Source organism: Diabrotica virgifera, chromosome 2, assembly GCF_917563875.1.
Source record: "Diabrotica virgifera virgifera chromosome 2, PGI_DIABVI_V3a".
Classification (NCBI taxonomy): Eukaryota; Metazoa; Arthropoda; class Insecta; order Coleoptera; family Chrysomelidae; genus Diabrotica; species Diabrotica virgifera.
In genome coordinates this window covers 2,715,468-2,732,522 of record NC_065444.1, presented here as the reverse complement: position 1 = coordinate 2,732,522, position 17,055 = coordinate 2,715,468, and the positions used below count along the sequence as shown (strand labels likewise).

General features: G+C 33.8%; 1 protein-coding gene across 1 annotated transcript; it reads right to left on the bottom strand.

Moving 5' to 3' along the window:
- Positions 1-730: 730 nt before the first annotated feature.
- LOC126880373 (uncharacterized) lies at positions 731-8,619 on the bottom strand. Its single transcript, XM_050644198.1, has 2 exons — positions 6,789-8,619; positions 731-891 (listed from the first exon to the last, which is right to left on the bottom strand). Exons 1-2 carry the CDS (start codon positions 8,617-8,619, stop codon positions 731-733), a joined length of 1,992 nt encoding a protein of 663 aa, XP_050500155.1.
- Between the last annotated feature and the right edge of the window lie 8,436 nt (positions 8,620-17,055).

Sequence of the window (17,055 nt, the reverse complement as noted above, 5' to 3'; positions counted from 1 at the left end):
AAGTAATAAATGATTGTACAACGAACATAATAACAAGAAATATGAATGCTCGAGTAGGAAAAGAAGTAGAAAAATTGCACGATGTTATAAGAACATACGGAGAGGACAAAAAAGAATAACAAACACAAGGAAATAATTAAAATTCGAAAAAGCAAAGAAAATGTATAATTGTTTTATAGAATACTGAAAAACCTCGTTTTATAGAATACTGAAGCATTTTTATAGACATGGAAAAAGCATTTGACTCAATCAAAAGGAAAACTATATGAGAGAGCCTGAAAAAGAATCAAATACTTAAGCGAAGACCTAAAAGGATTTAATATTTTATGAAAACAGTAAATACAATAAGCATACAAAATATGTAATTGCAACCATTTGAAACAACACAAGGAGTTAAACAAGAAGTTTTATAAATGTAATAGATGTTTATAATAGAATGTTTATAAATGTAATAGGTGGAAGAATGCAAGTAAACCTTTGAAAATACTGTAAAGAAAAGAATATAATCCAAATCATAAATACAGAGATATGAGTACTTGCAAATGATATAAAGTATGATTCGCCGAAACACAAGGAAAAGTGAAGCACAACAAAGAAATATTAACAGTAATAAATAACAGAGACATCAGAGAAAGCAGAGGACGATCTCAACAACAGACTATAGCAGTGGTGGACAAACTTTTTCAATAGGGGGGCTCAAAGTTCAAGAAATTCTATAGGGGGGCTAGAATTATAGAAAAAATGCATTTTGTGTTAAAGCTATATGTATACTATCCATGTCGATGGACCCTCGGCGGGCCGGATTAAATACTTTCGCGGGCCGTAGTTGGCCCGCGGGCCGTACTTTGCCCATCACTGGACTAGAGAGTAGAGGATAAGTATTCCAGGGCACTAAAAAGGGAATTATTTCTCAATTAGGTTACAAATAAATATCAAAAAAAATGAATATGACAACATATGAAACAATATAAGTATTTACCAACATATAGTGGATCAAAAAACTGGATCTTAAACAGAACGCACCAGATTAGGATACAAGAAGCAGAGATTAAATACCTCCGAAGAACGATAGGAGCTAAAAGGGCAGATAGATCCAAAAATGAAGAAATAAGAAACAGACCTAAAATTAAACCGTTACTTGATACAATAAATGAGAAAATTTTAGCATGGTTAGGTTATTTAACACGAATGGACAGTAACAGGCTTGCGAAAAGAGCGTGGGAAGCTAAAAAATAGGAAAAAAACAAAAGAGGCAGACCAATAATAGAGTAGAACAACAACATAGCAGATATATTACAAAATGTACTTGCAAGTCTTTGCAAGACGCAACACAAATAGCGAAAAACAGAAAAGAATGGAGAAAAATCATCACAAGCTAGACGCACCTTTCTCGGTACCTAACGGTAAAAACATTAGCAGGCAAATAAAAGCAAAGATAAGAATAGCAAAAAATGAATGGCTTCAGCAACAATGTATCGATCTATAGAACATTTACAACGACAGCACGACGACCGGAATTTACATGAAAAGCTTAAAGAGACTGCTGGAATATACAGAAAACGAAGACCAACTACCATAGGTAATCAGGATAACCAGATAGTGCTAGGTGAAAAGAGAAAATTTATATATGGGAAAACTATATCCAGGATCTCTTTCACGACGAAAGACCCATGAGTTTATACAGACGACCAGCTGACTGGCCCTTCAATCACTAAAGAGGAAATAGAAAAGGCAATATTATATTCAAAAAAAGAATGTGTGTGTACTTTGTACGCACGTAAGAAGTTATACTTCTATTATAATATGATTATATGATTATAAACGAAATTAATATACTTTTTATTTATATTTTATTTAAATATTAAACTAATTTATACTTACTACTTCTCAAACATTTTTATTAAAACAGTGCCAAAAATTAAAATAATAAAAGAATGAAACACACACAAACACATTAAAAATGCCACAAATGATTTCTGAACATTAATTGTCGGAAAATTTTTTAACTAAATACGTATTTTCTGAAAATAAAATTATATAAAATATACTTACAATCATAAAATGTATAAAAAAAATAAAAAAATAAAAGTTTCTATTGGGATTCGAACCAACTTATCAGCGCGGTTGGTATTGGCGTTGTATTGGGGTTCATTCGCATTAAACGCTTCGCCACGGAGACAATGTGTCATTATGTGCGAAGATCGACTAACTAAACGGATTAAACTTTTGACATTTTTGAATTAAATCAAATTATTTTGATTTTGAATTGAAATGATTTAGAATTGAAAAATACAACAAAACATAGAGTAAGAAAACAATATATTAGGTGAACATTGATAGAAATTTTGATGGTAATCAAATTATGTAAATAAAAGTATTACATACTATGTATTTTGGTAGGTCCAAATAGGTAGGTACCTATGATACATTTACAATTATTACGTACCTGTTGATTTAAAAACTATTTAAAAATCACTACAATTATAAACTTTTTTGTTTCTGTCCTCACAACAATAAAACTAATACATTATACATTTGTTTACCTTCATATTGAACAATTATTTATTATTGACAGATCATTTCAACACCCAATCAGAGCCCGTATAACGACTAATACCATACTGTCGGTGTGCGCATGCGCGCAGATTAATATAAATTCACCCTCAATCTCAATCGCGCCTAAAGAAGTATAACTTCAAAAACAATAAGGCACCTGGACCAGATGAAATCCCTTCAGAAATACTCAAACTACTGGATGAAAGGGGAATTTCAGCACTACATAAAATATTTAATTTTATTTATGAAACTGGTTGCTATCCTCAACAGTGATTGCTCTCTACATTTATTCCCCTACCCAAAAAAGTCAATGCAAAAAGATGTGAGGATCACAGACTCATTAGCCTGATGAGTCACACCTTAAAAATATTCTTAAAAATACTACATCCAAGATTATACAAAAAATGTGAATGGGACATCAGTGATTCTCAGTTTGGGTTTAGGCAAGGTTTAGGAACAAAAGTAGCAATAGTAGCAACACAGGTAGATGTGGATGTGGTGAAGAATTTTCAGAATTTCACGTAAATTTTAATACAACAGATCTAAAACAAATTACAATAACTTGAATGTAAGGAGTAAAAATGTTCGTTCATCGAAGCGTTGGTTTTGTGTGTATTCTCGTCGTTATGTACTTTTTCGTCACCCAGTAACCCTGGCAAATGAACTTGGGTCACTTCGTTCGGCAATCTTCGGTAATACGCACTTGTACAATAATTGGCAGAGTCTAATAAATTTCAAAGTCAATGTACTTAACATATACTCCCCCACCTTGAAACCCCAAAGACCGGGTTTCAATAAAAAGTCTTAAAGAAAAAGTCAAAGATCATATTAATTATAGTTTTCAAACAAAAGTTATTGATCTTGGTTAGGCAGAACACATAATTTCACAACCGGTCGTTTAATCTCACCAGAGTTTGTCTTTATCACAACCGACCGCACAATATTGTCACTTCCGGTGTAAGTTTTTAAAATTCTGCCTAACTGCCACTTCAAGGGAGGAAGTCCATCATCCTTTACTAGAACCATGCGTCCAGGCTGGATCAGCTGTTGGCAATTCTCCTTCCACTTGACCCGCTGCTGAAGATGGGATACATATTCTTTGGACCATCTTGTCCAAAAGTGCTGTAATATCTGTTGCACCCTTTGGAATCTTGAAAGACGATTTTCATTAATGTCCATTAAGTTTTGTTGTGGTATACTCGTCAATGAAGATCCAATTAATAAGTGTGCAGGAGTAAGAGGGTTAGGGTCATTTGGGTCATTAGAAAGAGGATAGAGTGGTCTAGAATTGAGACAAGCCTCTATTTGATATAAAACCGTGGTAAATTCTTCAAATGTTAAAATTGCATTACCTACTACACGTTTCATGTGGTGCTTAACTGATTTAATGTTTGACTCCCATAATCCACCGAAGTGGGGAGCACGTGGAGTAATGAAATGCCATTGAATACCGTCGATTGAGAGGTCTGTAATAATGTGATCAGCATTTGTGTTAAAAAATTGTCTGAGTTCATTATTTGCTCCCACGAAAGTGCTGCCGTTATCTGAAAATATTTCGGAGCATTTACCGCGTCGGGCCGTGAATCGGCGTAATGCCGCTAAGAAGCATTCTGTCGTGAGATCACTGACAACTTCTAAATGTATAGCCTTACTGGCGAAGCAAATGAAGAGAGCAATATAAGCTTTAGAAGTTTTGTAATTACGACCCTTTCTATCTCGTAATAAAACGGGACCAGCATAATCGACACCAGAAACCGTGAAGGGACGTGAAGGGGTAACTCGTGACTCCGGAAGATTGCCCATAAGATACTGTTCGGGTTTATTGTTAAATCTAAAACATCGGACACAATCACGAACAATTTTTCGAACCAAATTGCGCCCTGATATTGGCCAGTAATTTTCTCTTAAGGAAGCAAGAAGTGCTTGAGGACCAATATGTAAAAGTTTCAAATGCTCATGGCGAGCAATGAGTATCGTGAGGTGGTCTTTCTGAGGTAGGACTATGGGGTGTTTCTTGTTAAAATCAAATGACGAATGATGTAAACGACCGCCAACGCGTATTAATTTTGTTGTTGTATCAAAGAATGGAGTTAGGCCAAGAAGTTTACTTCTTTTGTCAATTTGGTTGGAATTGGAAAGTGCATCATAATCATATGGAAATGACTGACGTTGTACGAACCTAATTAAGGTTAAAAGGGAATTATTGAGTTCTATTGTGGTCAAGGGACCTGTTATTCGTAAATGTTTATGAATCGACAGATTGTCTTTAAATCTTAAGACATAAGCAAAGACGCGTGTTAGTTTATTTAATGAAGAATATTTGTAGTAAAAGGTAAATTCGTTGTTGATGTGATGAAACACAAGAGTTTTGTTACGCAGTTCAGGTAATTCAGAAGTTATACAAACTTCTTGATGTTTTGTATATTGAGGCCATTCTTCTTGAGGCAAAGTGAGCCAAGAAGGGCCATGAAACCATATGTGGGAATTACTGAGCGAAGAAGGACTTATACCTCGTGACAGTAGATCTGCTGGATTATCATAAGTATTAATATATTTCCAAAATTCAGGGTTGGTCAGTTTATGTATTTGTGAGACTCGATTTGCTATAAAAGTCTTAAGTAAATGGGGAGAGGTGTTTATCCATGAAATAACAATTTTAGAGTCAGTCCAATACGTAATGTTTTTAAAGGAGACATTTACAGATGAAGTGACCTTTTCGACAAGTTCAGAAAGTAGTGATGCCCCACAAAGTTCGAGTCTTGGAATGGTTACAAGTTTCATAGGAGAAACTCGAGTTTTAGCACAATAAAGATTTGAAGTGTAATTTCCAAATGTATCTGTGCAGCATATGTAAATACATGCACCGTAAGCCGCCTCCGAGGCGTCAGAAAACCCATGAAGTTGAACAGAAACTGGGTTAGAAGAAAGTACATGTCTAGGTATTTTTAAAGTGTTTAATTTTGTAAGTTCGAAGTAGTATTTCGACCAAAGTGTGTAAATACTTTCAGGAACAGATTCATCCCAACTTATCTTGAGTTTCCAGAGCTCTTTAAGAATAATTTTCGATATAACTGTTACGGGTGAAAGTAACCCCAAAGGATCAAATATTTGTGCTGTACAGGATAAAATCTGTCTTTTGCTAATCTTTAAGTTAATTGTGGAGATATTTATAGAATATTGTAGGGAATCACAAGACGGATTCCAAAGTAATCCTAGTGTTTTGTTATGTTCGTCAGAACCAAAATGCAAAAAATCAGGATCAGAATGATTTTGTAGAGACGAATCATTGGTAGTCCATTTTCTCAGAGGAAAACCGTAGGAAGATAATAAATATGAAATAGTTTCCTTGATTTCTCGGAGTTCTTCCTATGTGTCACAACCAGTTAATAGATCATCTACATAAAAATCGTGCAAAATTATAGAGGAAATTTTTGGGTATTCGGAAATATGTCGATGAGCAATTTCATGAAGAGACCTAATGGCAAGAAACGCTGCTGATGCAGTACCGTAGGTAACAGTATTCAGTGTATAAGCAGAAATTTCATCATTTTTATTAAATCTCCAAAAGATCTTTTGAAGGTAACGTTGTTCAGGAGTAAGGAAAACCTGACGATACATTTTAGTTATATCTGCACCCAGTACGAATTTATGTTGACGAAATCTAAGTAAAATGTAAAATAAATTATCTTGTAAATGAGGGCCGACATACATGATGTCATTTAATGAGTAGCCTGTGGTAGTTTTCGCACTACCATCAAATACAACTCTTAACTTTGTAGTGGTTGAAGTTTCCTTTAAAACGCAGTGATGAGGTAAGAAGAATCCAGAATTATCATTAGTGTCATTTATTAGGGACATGTGACCAAGTTTAATGTACTCACGTATGAAGTCATGATATTCTAATTTCAATTGAATGTTATTTTCAAGTTTTCTCTCTAAGTTTAAAAAACGTTTTTTGGCAGTAGTTAGAGAATCCCCTAAAACTGATGGAGATTCCTTTAGTGGAAGAGTAGTGATAAAACGACCATCACAATGGCGAGAAATATGCTGCTTAAAATGATTTTCACAATAGATGTCTTCTTCGGAAACAAACTTAGTTTTAGGACACTCCTCTAGTTCCCAAAACTTTGTGAGCTGTGAATCTAATTCACTGGTAGAAGAAAAGTAACAATTATGTTGGGGGTGGTGTTGAATATTTGTTGGAATTGGGATTGGGCCAGAAATTATCCAACCAAGAGTGGTTTTTTGAATGATCGGTAACCCAGGACCAAGTTTGATTTGTCCCACGCTTAAAATATCCCAAAATGTGTCAGCTCCAATAAGAAGGTCTACTGGACCAGGTTTTTCAAAATTCTGGTCAGCTAGAAGTAATTTTGTTGGAATATTGAGCTGGGAACGATTGATCTGTATGTAAGGTAAATTACTTGTTATGTTGGGCAAAATTAGACAAGATATTTTTTTCGAGAAATTGTTAATATCTGATTTAAATGTTAGTGATGTCCGGAAGTTAATATTGTGAGTTAATTGATTAATTCCCGAGATCGAAGAGTTGATTTTTTCCTTTGAAAGTTGTAAAATATCACAAAATTTCTCAGATATAAAGTTGGATTGACTTCCGTTGTCCAAGAGTACTCTGCATTTATGTGAGTTGCCGAACTTGTCAAAAACGTTAACAACAGCAGTTGAAAGTAGAATATACGGTTTAATAGCAGTGTGAACACTTGAGCTTATATGATGTGTTGAAGAGAAGTTAGAGGTAGAGGTAGATTCATTTGACTGCAGCCCAGTGTTTGGAACATTGGAAGGTAATGAAGATTGAGAAGAATTGTTTTCTGTGGAAACTGAATTTGAGGATTGTGAATTCTCGAAGTGTAACAGAGTGTGATGGATCTTTCCACATTTTCTACAACCAGTAGAACGACAATCCTTAGTACGATGGCATGTGCCAAGACAATTAAGGCATAAACGTAGACGTTTTGCATTGTTTAACCTATTAGTAGGATTTAGTTTTAAGAAGTCAGGACAATAATATATTTTATGTTCCTTGTTACAAAAGTTGCATTTAAACCTATTCTCTGTGTTAGAAACAAAGGCTCTTGTTTCAGACTTATTACCTTTGTATCGTGGTGAATTTTGATCCTGTTTATTATCATTGTAGTTATCTAATGACTCTAAGATACGACATCGTTCTTTTAAAAATTTCAGTAAATCATCTAAAACTGGTAGGTTGTCTTTACAATTTTGTGACTCCCAAGAGCGTCTTGTTGAGTTATCAAATTTAGTTGTTAACAAATAAATAATCAAATCATCCCAGTGTTTAGTGGGGCGTTTTAAAACTTCTAAAGCACGTAAATGTTTTTGTGTATTGTCTAGAAGTTGTCTGAGACCTTCATTTGATTCTTTTGTGACTAGTGGTAGGTTAAAGAGAGCTTTAATGTGATTGTTTACAAGTAACTGTTTATTTTCAAATCTTTCGATCAATAAACTCCAAGCAATGTCGTAGTTTGCATCGCAGACTTGCAAAGATTTAATAGTGTCGGCAGCTATGCCACGTAATGACAGACGTAAGTAATGAAACTTTTGTACATTGGAAAGTGAAGTATCATCATTAATAATAGAATTAAAACTGTCGCGAAAGAAGAGGAATTGATCAAACGATCCATCAAATGTAGCTAGATTCAATGGAGGTAACTTAATGTTGCTTGTATTTGTAGGCCCAGCTGCTATTGAACCATTGACACTACGTGAATCAGACGTGTCAGTAGGTCGTCTAGATAAAATAAGTTTTTTGATGTCAGATATTATTTTAAAATATCTGTCCTCAAAAGTCTGCCTTTCAATGGCATGTATTGTGTCATAATTTTCCTCGCAGTCAGGATCATCAGTTTCAATAAGCAGCTGAACCTCATTAAAAACATCTAAAAGCTCTTCGGCTTTGGATAATCGCATTTCTAAATCTACGAGGTCGATAACTTCATTATTTTCTACACTTCTAAAATATGTTGTTAAACGTGTAAGAGCACCTTTAGTGGCCATTCTCTTTGTTTTGTTTTGGTTTGACATTTTTGACAATTTGACCAAAATTTATGAGGATGCAAAATAATTAAATATTATGTATGTATGTGGCGTATATTATTATACAGATATAAACAATCAAAATGTGTTTGATGTTTAAAGAAATAAATATTTGATCTTCGATGAATGTAATTAAATAAAAAGAAATGATTTATTCAAGTGCAGAAAACGGAAATAAATGTTTTGTAATTCAATTATTATGTACGTAAGAATTATTATTAACGTTTAGTTACGATCTGTCAGAATAAAATAAAAAATCAGCTAGCACATTCACAATGAATACGAGAGTAGGTAAAACGTCAAATATGTCACTATTCGAAATAAATATATTAATTTAGATTGAAACTCATGTACTTAAAATATTTATCAAATAGAGACTGAAAAAATGTGAAATTATAAAAAGGATTCAGTATTCAGTGTTGTAAATGTAGCTTCCTGGGGTTGATACAGCGGGTCAAGTACGACGTCGGTTCGTAGAATGTAAAGCTGCTATTTTCTTTGTAGTTCTGCTGGCACTGTAGATTCGCAGTTCGAAGGACCAATAGATGTGGATGTGGTGAAGAATTTTCAGAATTTCACGTAAATTTTAATACAACAGATCTAAAACAAATTACAATAACTTGAATGTAAGGAGTAAAAATGTTCGTTCATCGAAGCGTTGGTTTTGTGTGTATTCTCGTCGTTATGTACTTTTTCGTCACCCAGTAACCCTGGCAAATGAACTTGGGTCACTTCGTTCGGCAATCTTCGGTAATACGCACTTGTACAATAATTGGCAGAGTCTAATAAATTTCAAAGTCAATGTACTTAACAACAGGTGTTGGTCCAAAATTGTTACGATCAGAGGAAGGGCGTATTCCTGTGCCTTTTAGATTACGAGAAAGCGTTTGATCGTGTCCAACATCACAAGTTAATGCAGATCCTCAAGAAGCTTGATATAGACCAAAAAGACATAAGATGCATTGAAAACTTGTACTGTTATCAGGCAACACAATTAAATAAGGGAAAATGAAAATGTAGTATGTCAAAGTGTGTAAATAATTATTTACACACTTTGACATACTACATTTTCATTTTCCCTTATTCATTCAAGTGTGTACAAACTTATCAGTCTTTCAACAACACAATTAAAAATAGACAATTCTATATCCAAACCCATACATATAAGAAGGGGTGTTCGGCAGGGATGTGTGCTTCTCCTCTTTTATTTAACATTTATTCGGAAGCCATATTTCAAGAGTCTTTGGAAGATGCAGAGATGGGAATCAAAGTGAATGGAGTATTGCTGGAGTGGAGCTTTCGTAAAATTCAGGAAGGTACTGACCTGCTCAGAGTTCGACCTTACACTGAGACTAAGGTTTACTAAATGCTACGTGTGGTCGGTGCTGCTATATGGCATATAGTGCTGGACACTCAAAACGAGGGATATAAACAGATTAGAAGCCTTCGAAATGTGGCTTTATCGCCGTATCCTAACGATACCATGGACGGCGAAAATCACAAATGTAGATGTTCTTAAAAGAATAAACCAAGAACGCCAGCTTTTCGAAAACATCAAGAAAAGAAAAACGGCGTATTTGGGTCACATCATGCGAAACGAAAAATACCAGTTCCTTTAACTTATAATCCAGGGTAAAATTGAAGGCAAGAGAGGAAAAGGACGCAAGAAAATGTCCTGGCTCCGAAACATAAGGGATTAACGACATACAATCTCTGATATACATTGCAAGAAACAGAGAGTTAGTGGAAAATGTGATCGCTGACATCCATTAGTGGATTTGCATTTGAAGAAGAAGAAGAACGGTAGAAGAGTATACATATACACATTCAGTACTATTAGTACCTTTTACTACTATTCAATAATGATTAGGTGGATGCGACTTTGTCTTTAAATAAAAAAAATCTGAAAGAAAATAATTTTCTTTTAAACCTCATGGTTTTCAAAATCTTTCCTAAATTACACATTTTAAAATATTACGATTATTCACACGGTGGGCGGGATATCCCCAAAAGAACAACTTTTGACAGTCCTCAAACACGAATTATATAATCTGTCGGGTGGCATCAACCGTTTTTTTTTTATTGAGTGACTGTTGGAATTAACTAAAAAATTCTAGAAAGGCATCCAAATTAATTTGATACAGAGCAAACAGCTGGAAATAATACGATTTTTATATCCTATTTATGTGTATACTGCGTTTTGAGAGGTTGACGTGACGATGATGGACGTGATGGAAGACAGACAAAATCACGTTATGTGGTCTACTTTGAATTTGAATAAGATTACTTGTAACGTATTGCTAAGAAAAAACAACTACATACATAATTCACCGAGTTAAAAGGCACTACTAGTGCATTCTTTCACGGTTTTTGCTCTAAATTTTAAAGAACTGCTTGGATTGACATGAAATTTGGCATACGCATAGCTTACATGTCAAAGAAAAAAAGTGATATTGTGCCGATGTGTGCTTTTGCCCTGGGGGTGACTTTCACCCCCTCTTGGGGGTGAAAAAATATAAGTCCAAAATAAGTCCGGAAATGGATAAACTGACTAATTTTAAGTAACTTTTGCTCTATAGAACTTTTTCGCGAAGTCAACACTCTTCGAGTTATTTGCGAGTGAATATGTTCATTTTTCAACAAAATAACTACATTTTTAGACGGTTTTTCGCAAATAACTCAAAAAGTAAGTAATTTGTCGAAAAAACGTTCTTAGCAAAAATATGGCCTGTAAAAAAGTAAAAAAATGGTGTACGCGTTAGGTCTCTGGACCTCGTAAAACCAGAGTTTAGCCAATGAAAAATAGATTTATATTCACCAAATTTCAAATAGAATATTTTGAAGTGAAATATCCAAAAAAATAAGCGCTTTTTGGGGAGAATCTATTATAACTTTTTTAAAGTGTTTAAAAAGAGTTTTCTTTCTGTTTTTATAAAAAGTTTTTATCATTAAATTTAAGCAAGTTACGCTCAAAATAAAGTTGGTCCCTTTTGTTTTGGCAAAAAAAAAATCGGGAAGACCACCCCCTAATTAGCAACTTAAATAAAATAAATCGTTACCGCTTCATAAATTATTTTACTTATGTTGTGTTTATATGATCTGTAAGTTTCATCGATTCAAAGTGCTTATTTTTGAAAAAATTTGGTTTTAAAGTGAAATTTTTAAAAATTTTAATTTTGAAAAATATGATTTTTTTCAAAATAACTTAAAAATTGTTAGAGATACCAAAAATCTCGAAAAACAAAAAAAGTCAGCATTGCTTTTCTGAATATCATGTATTTTTTTGTTTTTCTGTTATACAAAAATTGACTAAGATTTGGTGTTTCTAAATTTGCATACATTCGTGATCAGTGACTCGTTCAACCCCTTTTAACTACAGTCCTTTCAAAAATAAGGACTTTGAACCGATGAAACGTACAGATCATATAAACAATACATACGCGAGTCAAGAAACTTGTGAAGTCGTAACGATTAAGTTCATTTGAGATACTAATTAGGGGGTGATTTTCCCGATTTTTTTACCAAAAAAAAGGGACTAACGTTATTTTGAGCGTAACTTTTGATGCTAGAAACTTTTTCTATAAAACAAAAATGAAGCTTTTTTAAACACTTTAAATAAGTTGTAATAAGTTTTCCCCGGAATGTGCTTCATTTTTGGTTATTTCACGTTAAAGTATTCCATTTTAAATTTTACGAATATGAACCTATTTTTAATTAGCTATAACTCTGCTTCTACTAGGTATACAGACGTGATATGGGTATATACCATCTTTTTAACTATTTTACAGGCTATATTTTTTCTCAGAATCTTTTTTCGACAAAATACTTACTATTTGAGTTATTTGCAAAAAACCGTCTAAAAGCGTGGTTATTTTGTTGAAAAAATGAACATATTCACTGGAAAATAACTCGAAAAATATTGACTTAGTGAAAAAACTCTATAGAACAAAAGTTACTTAGAATTAGTCAGTTTATCCAACTACGGACTTACTTTGGACGAATATTTTTTCACCCCCAAGAGGGGGTGAAAACCACCCCCGGGGCAGAACCACATATCGGCACAATATCACTTTTTTTCTTTGACTTGTTAGCTATGTGTATGCCAAATTTCATGTCAATCCAAGCGGTTCTTTAAAATTTAGAGGTTTTGCAATATTTTACCGTTAAAGAACGGACTATACATCAATTTTTGAAATTAAATTTAAATAAATTTAGCAATGAAATTTTAGAAAAATAAACCCTATGATTCTTAGAAATTTCCGGTGAAAAATCAACATACAAAAAGGTTAAAAATGAACATAAAACTTTTTACATATCAATATCTAACTCTTAGGCAGGCCGCACATCAAAGAAACATGAAACGTAAATCACGTTTCATGGAAATAAAACACTGCTAAACAAATAGACGTCCGGCCATTTATGAAACTTTCCGAAAATAAAAATGTGTTATGAGCATGAATCACACTCGTTTCATTGGTAGGCGGACTTCAAGATTTGTTTACCTGTGTTTTATTTTCATAAAACGTGTTTTACGTTTTATGTTTCATGTTTTTCGTTTCATGTTTCGTTGGTGTGCGGCTTGTCTAAGAGAGTACAAAAAATATATCTTTTTTCATTTATGCTCGTACACTAATATTGTAGAGGGCGCCAAAGCCGAGTCCTCGAAAAAAAGTAGTTCCGATGGCGGACAGTTAATCTCAGAATTAGGAAATCTGAAACAATAAAATCGAACAGCATTTGAAAAAGGCATTTTCTTACGTGACCATTTATCACCGTTAGTGAAAAATTCCGCAAAAAATAGATTTTACCGAAATTTGAAAAAATTTTGTGAAAAAATCGTTTTTCTTTAGTTTTTCATGGTTAAAAAATATTTATTTTTTATTTTTTGGTCAAATTGTGGTAAATTGTCACGTAAGAAACCATCCATTTTCAAATGCAGTACGATTTTTTTGTTTCAGATATCCCAATCCTGAGATTAACTGTCCGCCATCATTTTTCGGGGCCTCGACATTTGCGCCCTCTACAATATTAGTGTACATGCATAAATGAAAAAAGATATATTTTTTTTGTACTTTCTAAGAGTTAGATATTAATATGTAAACAGTTTTATGTTCATTTTTAACCGCTTAACGCACACATTTATTTGCAAAAATACGTCAAAAAATTACCTATTTATTTTATTACAGTAAAATAAACTACGAACAAGACCATTGTCACTAGATATAATCTAAAGTAAAAAAACGCATATTTTATTAGAAAAATATAAAATAACAAATACCCTCATGCGCTCACCCGAGTTAACTCGGTCGTAACTTTTTGCATACAAAATACTACAAGTAAGAGAAGAAAATCGCAATTATTCAAGTATAATAATGTTAAATATTGCTAACAGTGTGATACACTCTAAAACAAGGGGTTACACAGAGGTACGTCACAGTCAGGGCAGAACGTGACGTCAGCAAAATAGAATTCTACTCATCGTGATCCCACCCCAGTCGGCAGTCGATTGTAGAAAGTTTAAAATTAGAAACGAGTGGGCACGGGCTAAAAATTTTTAGGGGGGGCAGACGTGAAGATGTTGCAGATTACATTTCGTATAATTTTGATATATAGTTTACAGCACCCGAAGAGCTAGGGGGGCCACGCCCCCCCCCCTGCCCATAAGTATGGGCGCTCATGCAAGTGGGAATACCGTTATTTAACGCTAGAGGAGTTAAAACGCGTAGACGCCTTATATATCGTTCAAATATTTTATACACGAGTTAACTCGGTTAAGCGAAAATAGAAACGTAGTTTAAAACCGAGTTAACTCGGGTAAGCACGTTAAGCGGTTAATAAAGGTTCTGAGAAAAAAATTATTTTTTTATATTAGCATCCAAAAAATAAGAGTTAATCCATATCGATTTAATTTTTAAAAGTCTTAAGCAAATATTATTTACATGCATTGTTTGGATTTCGTAAATGGGTGACATTGGTTACCGTAAAAACTAGTTACTGTTGTACATGGTGACATAAATAAATATATTCCGGTAATTAGTGTTTCAACTTAATCAACCCCATCATCGGGGGTTGCAACCCCCGTACCACCATACCATAGGGTGGTAGGAAACTATTTCCCAGTATTGTTGCGAATCAGCTGGGATGTGTCCTTTGCTATATAGAGAATTGTCTAAAAGACAATCTTTCTGTGGGCCCTTCTAAAACTTAACCAATAGTCTTCACTATTCGTTAATCTCCAACACGTTGGGCAGACTAAATGAAGACTCTGATGGAAAAATCCCTACATGGAGCCGTCGATCTGGCACAAGATCGTAGCCAATGGAGGCAGGAAGCTAACAACATTTAGAATTTTACCACGCCCTGACAAGGGCTTAAAGAAAACGGAGGAGAATCTTAACTAATAAGAGTAAGCACACTGGATTGAGTGTGCCTAAAATTATTAGACAGTAGAGCTAGAAAGAATCTGAGGAAGAGCTGAAGTCAAGTATCTATGGGTAAACCTGTATTCCAAACTCAATTGGAGCACTCATATTTAAACCATAACCCAAAGGAATCAAATGACCCTTCTGGAACTGTAGACGAGTTGTAAATAAAACCTGGATGTTGAAACAAAAGGTAACCTGTTCGTTATACACATCAGTGGAAAAAGTTGCAATATTGTGCAACCTTGCTCACCACCCTACAAAGACAATCAATTCATAACCAATTCTAAATATAGAAGTTCCTTGAATATTACAGGAACGGAATCTTTAGAGACTATCACAGGTGTACCCTCGCTAGAATTATATACTTCAGCTGTAACCTTTGTGATAATCATGAGACTTAAAGAAAACAATTATTGGAGGACGAATTATCTATTGAATAGTCACACAATTACAAGAAGATTAACACAATTTTACCATCGTGAGAACAAAAACTGATGAACATTAATAGGGACTTCACTGATATAACTAACTGCCCATGGTAGGTAATGGATCAGGAGTCTCTGGGCAATGTAATTATAACAAATCTTACAGCCTAGTTCAATATGCAACTGCGATGCTGTGCTTTTAACAAGTAAGACCTACAACAAATGACCAAACAGAAGTAGGATTAGATTAACGACAATGTTCAAAAAGAACTAAAAGACATTGAATTTTCCCTTTGTTGTTATAAACTTCTAATTTCAGAATTGGATCACTGATATCCGCCGCAAAGTCTTTATTTCTTCTGTCACAAAAGACCTCAAAAGGATTTACCCTTTGCATTGATAGAATTTAAAAAATATTTCCAAAACCCAATTTTATTTCAAAATTGTTTAATACAACGAAATAATAGCTTATTCAATATCGGTCCCATTTGCTGATGATCAAGTTCCAATCATTTATCATTTCATCCGCCGATATTTTTGAAGAAACTCGAGCTTCTTCATTCCAAAAGCTATTTTTTTGTTGTACAACAAATCGGCGGTGTTTAACACACACAAGACACGCACCCTTTGTGCTCCCATTCACCCTTTCAAAGAAAATTTGGTATTGTTGATCTACACTTTTTCAAAAAGCGATTCAATAAGACCCAGTTATCAATAATACCCCTTTTTCGGTAATAGAATTTAAGTGGGGTGGCTTCCTATCACCCCTAGCGGTTAGAAGCACTTGTCAAAGAGTTTTTTGAAACGGTTTAATTGTTAGCTAGCTCTAAACCCTTTCCGCTTGCCAAAATTCGGTGGATCAATGGGCAATAAAGGGCTCTTCAGATTGCTATTATTACGAGGAATTTTTGGTAGGAAAAGAAACACCCACTGATGATGATAACGTTAAAATACGAGTATAATCCTTGAAATATAGGTCAATTCAGACGCTACGACTAAATTAAATAATAAAAGTATATAAAATATTAAAAAATAAAATTTTTAAGAAATGCTTTTCTTTAGTTACGAGTGACTAAAATTAAAAATATTATAAAAAAATCAACCAAAAGGCAAAAAATAAAAAAAAATTGAAAAAATCTAACACATTCGCCAAAGAAAAGCGTGGAGCGTCTTCATCGAATAAACGGTTTTCGCACCACGCTTTTCTTTAACGAATGTGTTAGATTTTTTCAATTTTTTTATTTTTTTGCTTTTTAGTTGATTTTTTATAATATTTTTAATTTTACTCACTCGTAACCAAAAAAAAAGCATTTATGGAAAAAATTTTTTTCATATTTTTTATTTTTTACTTTTTAGTCTTACACTTTTCAACCATTAAAGTATATCGTCATGTTTATTAAAATATGTATAAAACATATATTATGATGTACCGGGTGTCCCAATAAGAATGGCTCTCAGCCATATTTCAGGAACCGTTTATACTACAGCTTTGGGAAAAAAATTTTATAACAAAAGTTGCCCCGAGAAAATCCTGGAAATTATTTTCGTAATTGTAAGTCCACCGCTAAAGGGCG

Coding starts and splice junctions, on each gene's coding strand:
- LOC126880373 (XM_050644198.1), bottom strand. CDS start 8,619: ATGTCAAACCAAAACAAAACAAAGAGAATGGCCACTAAAGGTGCTCTT. Junction 892..6,788: donor CATTCAAAAAACCACTCTTG/GTTGGATAATTT, acceptor TTCCCTTTTTAG/TGCCCTGGAATACTTATCCT.